Genomic DNA, 12,826 nt, shown 5'->3' on the forward strand with positions numbered 1-12,826 from the left:
ATTGCCTGTCACATCAACCGCCTCTCAAGCTGATAGAGTGACTCATTGTCTGGCAGTGTGTGTGTGTGTATATTTGGGTATGTTTGCATCTGGAAGTGTGTGTGTGTGTGTGTGTGTGTGTGTGTGTGTGTGTGTGTGTGTGTGTGTGTGTGTGTGTGTGTGTGTGTGTGTGTGTGTGTGTGTGTGTGTGTGTGTGTGTGTGTGTGTGTGTGTGTGTGTGTGTATTCCATGCATACGGAAGCTCTGATTAAAAGGGAGGCACCATCCATCTGTACTTCCCACCCCTGCACTAGGCATAACTATGTTAGTGCTATCCAGGACACTCTAAACTATAACCCTAACCTTAAACTTGGTAATATCTAACGTTTTGGGTGACCTGACCAAATTCACATAGAAATCTGAGTTATAGATCTATCATTCTACATGAAAGCAAGTATATGACGTAGATGTGTTCTATGTGGGCTATTTCTATGCTTTCTGTTCTTAAGTTTTTGAGTCTTCAGTTATGTACACAAGTTTCATGCTGCAAACACAATATTTTTGGTTATGGAAAATATATTTCACAGCGATTTAGATGGTAGAATGATACTCCACACTATATTAAATTAGGTGAACTATTAGGAACCAGGAAATAAACGGTGGAGCGATATCTGCATAGCGCAACTTTAACCATTAAAACTGTCAGCTTCAATGGGGTAGGGATGTCCCAAAGACCCTGGACAGCAAGGACGTAAATATAACACATCACCATGCTGCGTTTACATCCAGGGTGTGTATGTGTGCTTGATTAACAATGTCCCCGAAATGCAGCCCAGCACTGTCAGAGGCTGCCACAATGCTATTCTGCATCGCCTTTGAACATCTCCATGACAGACACACAGGATTACTCTCTTCCTCCCTCACAAACTTCCTCAGTTCACTCCCCTTAAAACTGGCTTAGGGCACTTATTTCATTCTTCTCCGATGGAAAGAAAAAAAGAGAATATAGAAGTTTGAATAAATCCATCTGTTACAGATCACTCGTCAAAAAACAAGTATTTGAAACACACACTGCTCCACGTTAAACATCACCTTCAATTTGCTTGATGTTTCTTTCTTGTGCTACAGAGTACAGGAAAAGTGGATATTGTGCAGTCCCATCAGGCCACACAATCACAAGGGGAGATGTGGTACTAATTAGAGCCTTGACAGACAGACTTTACGGAATGTTGCCTGTAAAAAGTTTTTTTATCTGGCAATGTTTTTAAGAACCCAATTCATACAGTCCCAATTTTTACCACATTCTTGCCGGGATAAGCCTCTCATATCTCCCGCACACAATACCGGCAAGTAGGAGTGGCAGTAGACGTGGGCCGATGTATTTAAAAAAACAAAGATATCTACCCACATCAAAGTAATCCATTATTATCGGGTCGGTGCAGCCTATAGGGAAACATGGCTGCGCCATGAAAATTAAATCAGTAGTTTTGTTCATTAAACAGACAAGACATTTACCCTGATCACAGTAAACACACATTTTATGGTAGGCTAATAATATAATGGAACATAACAGAATAAAATACAAATAATATTTGCGTCAAGGGAACGTGTGAAGTTTGGAAACAGAGCCCGAGCCTGTGTTTTTGTTGTTGTTGTAAATCCATGTTCAAATCTCCTTCCTACCCTCACTCTGCTTCGTTAGGGAGCAGGCGTCGGGTCATCCACAATCTCTGCGGGCTTTTGGAGTTGCCTATATGCAACCGAAGAAAATAAATAATCCTACACTTGATTTAGGCTACATTATCGCATGCTAAACGTTTCTGATCGTTGATAAAGGAGCCATACCACCACCACCTATCTGCCCAGACAGAATTAACCAAATATACAGACGGAGATTCAGTTAAACAAAATCACATCGATCGATTGAGACAAGTCACAGGCTTTTTGGTCGGGAGTAGGCCTAGGCTACCAAATTCCCACGAGTGAATAGCAACATAATCCACTTGTTAAACTACATAAACATGCGGGCTAAATGTTCTGATCCATGCTAATGAATGAGCCAACCAGACAAGATGATCGTACGCAGCACTCGCCTCAACTTAGCGAACATTTCCGCAGCCTAATTGTAGCCTCACCACCGCTAGCAACATTAGCGTATCAATAATGAGCATTTAACCCTCCCACATGAATATAAAAGTACAGTGTCATTCATATTATAATATTATACTTCACACTGCTAGGTAACGTTCGCTAGCGGGGGGCAACTGTCATGCGAGTATTGTGCACTACCCCCCGGAGGTAGCGGTCGAGACAAGTTAGCAAGTTTACATTGCAGTATATGTGTTGCCCGTGTGCGAAAAGTCTAGTAAGTGTGTGCCAATACCACCTCAGCATTATGGCTACATTTCATCCTAAGCCATATGCAGAACTTAAGCGCAATCATGACTAGGTCGGTCTGCGGAAATAAAAGTTTAGGATTTGATAACAGCAACACCTTTCAGTTATAAAGAAAAAGGTTTGTTGGGAAAATGTGGTTTGAAAGGTGTATAGGTGACTAAGGGCCCATTATGGGGTTTTTGTCAGAGGCTAGCTGGCTGGTTTCTGGCAGAAGGATCCGGATGTTACAGACATGTTAATGAAGATCGCCGAGAGTGACACGGCTCAGGGAAGAGACACTGCCTCTCTCCCTCTGTCTCACAGCTTCTCTTTCTTTCTCACTCCAGCTCTCCCTCAATCTCCTCTTCCTATGTCTAACGATCTCCACTTTCCCTCGGTCTGTTTCCCTATCGAACTGTCCGTCGCTCACGGTCTCTTTGTCCAACTGCCTCTCTCTCTCCCCCTCCCTCTGTATATCTGCCTCTATTTCGCTCTCTTTCTCTGCCTAACGGTCTCTTCTCCCTCCCTCTCTTTTTCTATGTCTAACAGTGTCTTTCTGACATGAACACATGTTCAACCGCCATTTGCATGAAAACGGATATCAAAGCCTCTTCCCTTCAACTCCACCTCCTCTGTAGGAATCTCAAAAAGAAAAGACATCTGTTGACATATGTACACGCACACCTTTGTTTCTCACGCATGCTAGAAGAATACGACATGTTTCCTTAATTTTCCTCATCTTGAGAAGACTATTCTTCTCACGTCTCAGACAATGCCTGTAGCCATGCATAAAACTAGTCTTCATTGTGCATCACACAGAAGAAAGAATCGGTCCCCAGCTGTTAAGACGCACCAAGGCATAGCTAGGAGGATACAGCTAGGAGGATACATCTCGGAGGATACATCTCGGAGGATACAGCTCGGAGGATACATCTCGGAGGATACAGCTAGGAGGATACATCTAGCTACATCCACTCAAACAACAATCACAGCTAATCGCCACCCTGCTCAAAAGTTGAGTCCTATCTATACTTTATCTATATGCAACAAGAAAGACTTCTTTTCTAGATAAACCTGGCCAAGAAAGCAGCTCACATCCATTTTTTTCAGACAACCTAAACCAAACCAGTCCAATCCTATCTTCCAGGTCACCTAAACATTTTCAGACGACTAAAACCAGACAGCTTTCTGTCACATCTATCGTTCTCACCTGACACGTGGCCCGTCACGGAGTGGCTCTCTCACGGTCCTGCCACGGTTGGTGCCAGGCAGCGTGCCTTGGCGCCGGCTGGCGGTGGAGTAGTCAGGGTCCAGGTCATAGGGCTCCTCCTCCTCAGGGCCCAGGCTGCGGCGGTCGTCCTCCAGTCCGTAGGGCTCTGGCTGGAAGCGTTCTGGCTGGGATCGGTTCAGGTCCACACTGCTGCTGCCCATGGGCACCTGAGGCTGGGCCACGTGGCCGTAGTCATCCTTCCGAATGGGTAAGGTCCCGTAGCTGTTCTCCGTCCGGTAGCTGTTAGCCATGGCGTAGGGATAGCGGGGCGGCCGGAAGTTGACGCCACGCGACAGGCTGCCGTAGTTGTCTGTCACGTCTCCAATCCCGTAGCCGTCGTGGAGGCCATAGTGGCGCCCACCATAATGGCTCCCGCCTGCATCGGGGGGGAGCGTGTCGGTGTAGGTGTCGTTGTAGTTGTTGTAGGAGCGTGTGAGCGTGGAGGTGGCCTGCGGCGTGGTGATATAGCGCTCGCCGTTCTTCAGGTAGCGCCGGTCGATGGAGTCTGTGTAGCTGCCCAGCGGGGAGGAGCCCTCGGGTAGGGGCAGGCCGTCGGGGCCCAGGGGCACCTGTCGAACCGTCCGCGTGGTCACCGTCTTCACCATCTTCGTCACCTAGGGAGGAGGTCACAAAGACAGAGTTAGACTGATGACATAATCCTGATTACATTATAAGTTAAATCAGTTACTACCCAATCCTGAAAGTCTATTGTGTGTATGGGCCACAACAGTTGATGAGGACAATGTTTAAACATCACTCTGACATGACTGTACTTGACAGTATGTTCAGGTGTCCCACCAGACAAACAGACAGACTACAGATGAATCCCGTCCCCAGACAGCTCTCTCTATATGGTAGTAAGTCAGCCTGGGGAGGAGGTTACCTACAGATAAACCCAGTGAGAGACAGGTGGTTAGGTCGGAAACACAGCATGGACACAGCACACCGATGCAGCCTGTTGAATCGCAGACAGGCCAGTGGGATGCCGATGCCACACAGTGAGTGCTGAGGAATGAGATGAGGACAACATTGTTCCTTTAAAGAGTGACACTGCAGGCAGGCACTGTCAATAACAGGACGAAAGGTCATGCATTGGGAAAAGTCCGAATGAGAAAGGGTCGTACCATTGCTTTTCATCCATTTCTATTCTAAGAAAAAAACAAGGCTAGGTTGTGTTGGAAATAAGGGTGAGTTTTTGTGACCCCCCCCCCCCCATATGGAATAGGGGGCCATTTCAGAAGGTGACAGTCATAACTGGGGAGTGACTGTCTTAGAGCACAAGTAATCTGTATCTACTTTATATCGATGCATCTTGTACTTCCTACATCACACTCATACGTGTCTGCGTGCTGAAGCCGTCTGGCAGTCAGGGAGGGTTGGCTGCATCTAACCTCAGACTGAGGTGCAGCACTGATACAGAAACCAATTTGCTGCCCAGTGAATTCTGCAGTGGGGATAATTGGCTATTTTGTCCGTGGCTATAAATTCATTTTCAGAATTAATGAGATTGATGAAAATTAATCTTCATTGGAAGGGGCCCCATGTCTGATGCAATTCGCGTTGTGCCTGACAAGGTGCACGGAGAGGGTCCATTCCCACAAGAATTGAAGCAAAGGCATGAAACGCTAACGAGGAAACTCAATAAGGTCCTAAACATCTCAAAAGAGGAAGCAGGGAACAAAACGTGAATCATACATGTTAAACGTTCACAGTCATTACATACGAGAGCTTGAAATCTTGATCCCATTTTCAAAGCCTTTAGTTTGTTCACACCCTGTCCCCAACTGAGGTATTTTAAATTCAAATCGGCCAAGAAACGGTCCATTCCCAGTCATGTTAGTGAATAATTATGGCTCTTCGGAAACATCTAAAGACCACCCTTCACTGCCATCCATCAGTTTGCTACTTCACACTACGCTGGCAGAGCTGCTCCCCCTCCCTTCGAGTGGAACTCGCACACAATCATCCCTTTCATGTTAAAAATAAAGTCTTTGTCAGATTCCAAACTTAATGAAACAGCTTGAACCACTGGCCTTAAAATAGCAGGCTGGCTTTCTCTTATCAGCTGCTTGATTAGAGGACTTTTATTGCCATTCATTTCAAATGGAGGTGGTGACGGTAATTGAGTGCGGGTCTGGCTAGGACAGGGGTCGCTCTTCACTCATAATGACCCGGTGCCTCCTACACTGGGCTGAAATGTGGAGATGATCTCTTAGGCCTGGGGTTGAGGACCAATACCAGGACCTATTCAGCAGTGTTCTTCAATCAGGATTCTGGTCCTAAAACTGTACAAACCACCACAGGCTAAACATCTGCCGTGGCCCAAACTCCCTCCATCTTTGACGAGCCCGTCTTCCAACTCAGCCAGGGAGAGACGCCTTGACGAACACCAAGTTTTTCTACTAACAGGACTTCTAAAGAGCCTTCGCTGGTACAGCACGAGAAACCGTCAGACAGGTTTCAAACAGAACTTTGATCCGCTATAGATCACAACATGCAAAAACAAGCAAACTGGGGGCCTGGCGCTTCAGAGAAGGCTTCAGAAAAGGCCCATCTAGACGACTGTAAACGGGCTAAACGAGAATCTCTGAAACGCTGGTGTGTGTGTGTGTGTTTGTGGGTCTGTATGTATTTGTCAGGGCCATGTGGCTAAGGCAGTGCTTGCAGTCAAACCGGGGCCTATGTTTATCAAGTGTTAGTCTGTTTAAAGGGGAGGGAGGGCAGACACCCCACGCTGTTTTTATAACGCCGTAACACTTTCACCAGCTCTGCCACATTCAACTTTTATAGACAGAGAGCTCAAACTGATAAACCAACTGCCCTGGAATTAGTGGGAGGTGTAGGGAGATATGAGCAGGAAGGGTTAGGGGTTCACTTCAAGACAAAAAAAAAACAGCCTTTGGGTTCTTTACTGTGTCTGTCTGTGACGGGGTGGGAGAAGAGGTGCTGGGTTTGGACTGCGGTGAGATGGAACCTTCCGGCACCACCGGGGTCTCGATGATGGTCACTGGCAGGTAAGTGTGGCGGGTGATGGTTTTGATCACCCTGGTCACCTATGGGAAAGTGTTGATGGCGGAGGTGGTCAATAAGTATTACCTTCACATTGGCAGTTGTCTGCACATACACAGTACATGGACAAGCCTGTTGATTCAACCCATTCAACAACACAGGGAGAGAAAAAAAAAAATAAATCACCAAAACAATGACAGCGTAAAAACAGCACATTAAAATTGACTGACGCTGCAGTATAGCATTTTGTATCCGAGCGGGTTTCGTTCTTTCCATTCAAACCTTTCTCCCTCGTGTGTGCTGGTGTGTATTAAGGCCTGTTGTGTTGATAGAGTTTGTGGCGTGCTTTAACCCTCATTAACTCCCATCCACAGGACACGGAATGAACGCTGCTGCTTTTAATATACTTTTTATTTACCTCCTTTAAAAGAACAGTGTGAGTGTATCACACAACCCTCACAGGACCACGTCCACAGAAAAGCACCGTGTGTTGGGAGGGGAGATGGAGGATGGACATGGTGATGCCCATTCCCTGTGTGTGTGTGTGTGTGTGTACGTGCGTGCAGATAGCGGCTAGCACATACTAGCCAGCCAGTTGACTGACTCACTCCTTTACAGCTGGAGAGGTTAGATAGTTAGCATTTAAACAGCGAACGCCACTCCACATGAACTTATTCTCAGGCCTTGTTTTGGTCTGTTTGTTTCAGTGTGGTGGCTGGCTACTGATACTGCTTTATACTGCTGCTCGCCTTGTTTGCATATGTGTTTAGCATTAAAAAACATGTTTTTTCCCCCCAAAAGCAATAGTGTGAAATCTCGTTGTGCTTGGAGGGGATACTCAGAATACATGAAAGGAAATGCATTAGCAGTAAGTAGCCAGCTGGAGCCGCCTGTTCAAAGGAACCCAATTACACATACTGTAAATTCAACAGATAAGAAAAAGAGTGAGAGCGAGAGAGAGTAAGAGAAAGTAAGAGGGGGAGAGAAAGCGATTGAGAGAGAAGGATGAAAGTCTGGAAATGTCACGTACGCAGGCTGCCATCACAAGCTGGCTGGCCAACCGATGACACCAATTAGAAAGGAACGGTCAAAAACCATCTCTTAATCTGCTTCTTCCCCTCAAAATGACTTCCAAAAAGCATCCGCTCACATCCCTATGGAATTGTGTCCTTAAAATCAGTGACCCTCACTCCCTCAATCCCCAAGCCCAAGATTGTTTTATTTAGCTGCGTGTGTGCGTGTGCCTGTGTGTGTGTGCCTGCTTGCTTTAGTGTGCATGTGTCCTATCCCCTACAATAGGATAGCAGCACACACAATGAAACAGAGGGATTAGCAGGGCTGTTTAATTGCAGACTCTGTAGTGTCTCTAGTGTACCAGCAGCTCTAGCCAGGGTTATTCCCTTGGGTCCCTCCCTAGGGAACCAGACTTACGGAAAATAACATCTCCGCTTTATTTGGCCCTGCGTCCCAAATTGCACCCTACCCCCTATATGGTGCACTAGTCTTGACCAGAGCTCTATAGAACTTGACCAGAGCCCCATTCCATCCGGAAGCACACTGCACTGAGACACTGTCTGGGGCGGTAGTGGGCATGGCGTGGAGCAGGCCTGACTGAAGTGGGGAAGCTATGAGCTACGTTCAGGAAGGACAGGAAGAGTAACAATACTGGAGCGGTGGAGCGGTGGAGCGTTGGGCTGGCTGTGAGGAGGTAAGAGACAGACAGACTGCCTGTGTGACAGAAGGGTGTGGCAGCGCGCGGCTGACATGGGCACACACAAAATGGTGTTGTGAGTTGATAGTAAAGTGATGAGGGGGGAAGTTTTTCCAACTCACCTTCAGGTTAGTTGACATATCCTTATATAGAAACAACAAAACACAATAGAGGGGAATCAAGAAAAAAGAACCTGCAACACAAAATACTGTGGGAGCAATACTGAAACAGTAACCAAATTGTAAGACAAAATCTGGGCATCTGGTTAAAGGATCACGGGCCTTAGAGACCGTCACTTTAGGCTGCCGAGTTATCGTAAAACAATTACCATGCTGTTTTACTGCAGCAACCTGCCACATACATTTCACAGAGTTGTAAGCAACCCAAACAATTTGTTGCATTAACACGTTTCAATATAGTGTGTGGGCATTGAATTTCTTCTCCTCCAGCACCTAGGCACCTACTACCTAATTTGATGTGATGTGCGACGACGTTGCTTCCCCCCCAGTACCTTGGTTTCTGTGCGTCGCGTGGTGCCGTCGTCGGAGGTGACTACGGAAACGTGGGAGGTGGGCGTGCCAGGGTCCTCCTCAATGGTGACCGTCTCCTCCACCATCTCCTGGGGCTCCTGCATCATGGCCAGAGACGTCTGGTTACTGGGGCTCTGCTCCTGGAGAAAGAGTGAGGGAGGGAAGAGAGGACACTAGTGGACATGGAGTGGACCATAATATACAACGTGATGTTTTTTAAAAGGAGATCTGTGTGCCGATCACATTTTTTGTTATTGATAGCGGATCGGTAACCACCGGGGTATACTGTACGTAGTCTGGACTCTGGAACTGAACCCACCCACACACACACACACACACACACACACACACACACACACACACACACACACACACACACACACACACACACACACACACACACACACACACACACACACACACACACACACACACACACACACACAGTCTGAGGATGCAATTTATACACAGTTATACACAATATCACAATATCCCCTCATCAGAAAAGATGTATCCTCAATGAAACAAAAGCCTAGAGGGCTATCAGGCATATTGCATTTGATTCATATTGCGTCGGTGTGCGTGCGTGTAAAGAACTTCCTGTTCCTGCCACAGGAAGTTCCATGAGGTCATCCACGACTGTACCAAAACTCTGCGTCCATACTCAGACAATGAACATCAACAAACTGCTGTACACCCTCTTAATGTGGAATATAGGAAGGAAGCCATTTGCATCATCAACAACCAAGTAGCGAGAGAGAGGGAGGAGAGAACGAACTAAAGACAGAATAAGAGCAAGAGAGAGATGAGCTGTGTGTGGCATTGTGGGTTTAGCAAAGTGGGGTGGAGGGATGGAGGGAGGGCTGGGTGAGGCAGGCACAGAGTTGATGATGCCAGAGGGACTGTTTGTTTTCTATGAGTCTTTGAAGGTGCTAACAAGCGGGCAGTTCTTCATTGATTAGCCAAGCAGTGTTAGCTAGCCGCTTCAAAGACCCTCTGTCTCACTGAAACCTGATTGATCTGCTGCCCGTCCGTCTTGCTGATCAGTCAGAAGACTCCGCTTTCATGTTGGGAATCTTCTCCTCCCTAATCCTATGGGCCGGGCTGTTAGGTTTGCGTGTGTGTACAGGGATGGGAGGGGAGGGGGATTCTGGACATCATTTTCAGGGACAAAGTCAAAGAAAGTTTCTCCTCGTCACAGCAGTAGAGTCAATTAGTGAAGTCAATTGTGTGTTAAGTCATTTCCCTCGGAGCAGTGTGTCAGCTCTCCGTTATTGGGACTAATGACTGGGAAGAATAGCTGAGGTACAGAGTGTAATTGTCTCAGTCAACTGTTATGAATGTTTGAAAAAAGCAATTGACCTTTGGTTAATCAAGTAGTGTGGGATGAAAGCTCTCTTTGTAACGGGCCTCAGAACATAGTGTTTATTTACCTTTCAATGTGATGTAATACTTGGTTGTTCTTTGTGTAGGACGAGACCAAAAACCTGCTGTATTCAGAATTGTCCCCATCTCCGGTGCTGTACACACAGGAAAGCATGTCTGACGTGGGCCAGACCTGTCCGTTTGAACATCCCTTCACCTTTACCGGGATGCAGGGAACTCACAGGCTTGAAGGCTGACTAGAGGACTGAACGATAGCGTGCGAGTTTAGATGTCGGCAACTGTGCAAGCATGCAAGAGAGTGCATCCGTGTGTGTACAGTGAATTCTCAGCCGTGGTAGCCAGCCAACGGCCAGGACAGCTCTTCCTGGCTGTACTTGAGACACCACATCCCCGAACGCCAGAAAATACCATCAAAGCAGGACTATGCAATCAAAGGCCGCCGCTTAAAAGACTGACAAGCAAGCTGTGGCTCAAACAAAGTAACTCAGAGGCCTACTAGCTGACTAACCAGCTGCTTGATCCCAGAGTAATGCCTCTTCCCTCCCTCCCCTCTCTTCCTGCCTATTCCCTCCCTCTCTTAACCCACTCCCAACCTTCAAAAGAAATAACGAAAGAGCAAAAGAATGAAAGAGAGCGAAAGAAAGAACCAAAAGAAAGAACGAGGACGCATACTGGGAAGAGATGGGGGAGGCTGTCATCTAAAGGTGACCTTTCATTGAGATAAAAAAAAATACAAAAATGCACGCACACATGCGTGTCCAAGTGATGTGTACTGTTGCCATGGTACACATTCTAGAACTATACCAAACAAAAATACAAACGCAACATGTTAAGTGTTGGTCCCATGAGCTGAAATAAAAAAAATCCAGAAATATTCCACACAAAAAGTATCTCAAATTGTGCACAAATGTGTTTACATCCTATTAGCGAGCATTTCTCCTTTGCCAAGACAATCCATCAACATGACAGGTGGCATATCAAGATGCTGATTAAATGGCATGATCATTACACAGGTGAAACTTGTGCTGGGAACAATAAAGGGCCACTTTAACATGTGCAGTTTAGTCACAATACAATGCCACAGATGTCTCAAGTTGAGGGAGTGTGCAATTGGCATGCTGACTGCAGCTCTGTCCACCAAAGCTGTTGCCAGAGAATTGAATGTTAATTTCTCTAGCATAAACTGCAGCCAACATCATTTTAGAAAATTTGGCAGTATGCCCAACCCAGCCTAACAACCCGCAGACCACGAGTAACCACACCAGCCCAGGAGTAACCACGCCAGCCCAAATACTCAGAACCTTTGCTATGAGACTCAAAATTGAGCTCAGGCGCATCCTCTTTCCATTGATCATCCTTGAGATGTTTCTACAACTTCATTGGAGTCCACCTGTGGTAAATTCAATTAATTGGACATGATTTGGAAAGGCACACACATTTGTCTATATAAAGCCTCACAGTTGACAGTGCATTTCAGAACAAAACCAAACCAAACCATGAGCTCGAAGGAATTATCTGTCGACCTCCAAGACAGGATTGTGTCAAGGCACAGATCTGGGGAAGGGTACCAAAACATATCTACAGCATTGAAGATCCAGAAGAACACAGCAGGCGCCATCATTCTTAAATGGAAGAAGTTTGGATCCACCAAGACTCCTCCTAGAGCTGGCTTCCCAGCCAAACTGAGCAATCGGGGAAGAAAGGCCTTGGTCAGGGAGGTGACCAAGAACCCCTGACAGAGCTCCAGAGTTCATCTGTGGAGATGGGAGAACCTTCCAGAAGGACAACCATCTCTGTAGTACTCCACCAATCAGGCCTTTATGGTAGTGGCCAGATGGAAGCCACTCCTCAGTAAAAGGAACATGATGGTCTGAGGTGCCTTTTGGCAAACTCCTAGCAGACTATGAGAATCTAATTTCTCGGGTCTGATGAAACCAAGATTGAACGCTTTGGCCTGAATGCCAAGTGTCACGTCTGGAGGCAACCTGGCACCATCTCTACAGTGATGCATGGTGGTGACAGCATCATTCTGTGGGGTTGTTTTTCAGCGGCAGGGACTGGAAGACTAGTCAGGATCGAGGGAAATATGCATGGAGCAAAGTACAGAGAGATCCTTGATGAAAACCTGCTCCAGAACGCTCAGGACCTCAGACTGGGGCGAAGGTTAATCTTCCAACAGGACAACAACCCTAAGCACACAACAAAGACATCGCAGTAGTTTTGGGACAAGTCTCGGCACGTCCTTGAGTGGCCCAGCCAGAGTCCGGATTTGAACCAAATCAAACAGATCTCTGGAGAGACCTGAAAATAGCTGTGCAGTGATGCTTCCCAGCCAACCTGACAGAGATTGAGTGGATCTGCAAAGAAGAATGGGAGAAACTCCTCAAATACAGGTGTGCAAAGTTTGCAGCGTCATACCCAAGAAGACTTGAGGCTGTAATCACTGCCAAAGGTACATCAACAAAGTACTGAGAAAAGGGTCTGAATACTAATGTAAATGGGACATGTCCATTTTTTTATATACATTTACAAACATTTCTCAAATGTTTTTTCATTATGGGATAT

The 12,826-nt window shown here is 46.5% G+C and overlaps 1 protein-coding gene across 18 annotated transcripts in view; it reads right to left on the bottom strand.

Annotated features, from left to right (window-relative positions):
- The window catches only part of LOC124034176 (armadillo repeat protein deleted in velo-cardio-facial syndrome homolog), a 240,155-nt gene that overhangs the window by 61,841 nt on the left and 165,488 nt on the right, over positions 1 to 12,826 (bottom strand). For 14 of the 18 annotated variants that reach the window (XM_046347005.1, XM_046346997.1, XM_046347004.1 and 11 more), the window contains 4 exons: positions 8,857 to 9,015; positions 8,468 to 8,488; positions 6,538 to 6,678; positions 3,566 to 4,239 (listed from right to left, as the gene is read on the bottom strand). In XM_046347005.1, the coding sequence (XP_046202961.1) occupies positions 3,566 to 4,239; positions 6,538 to 6,678; positions 8,468 to 8,488; positions 8,857 to 9,015 (995 nt within the window). The remainder of the gene's footprint in view (positions 1 to 3,565; positions 4,240 to 6,537; positions 6,679 to 8,467; positions 8,489 to 8,856; positions 9,016 to 12,826) is intronic. The other 4 variants (XM_046347012.1, XM_046347011.1, XM_046347003.1 and 1 more) reach the window with 2 other exon arrangements.

This window comes from Oncorhynchus gorbuscha, linkage group LG04 (assembly GCF_021184085.1).
Source record: "Oncorhynchus gorbuscha isolate QuinsamMale2020 ecotype Even-year linkage group LG04, OgorEven_v1.0, whole genome shotgun sequence".
Taxonomy (NCBI): Eukaryota; Metazoa; Chordata; class Actinopteri; order Salmoniformes; family Salmonidae; genus Oncorhynchus; species Oncorhynchus gorbuscha.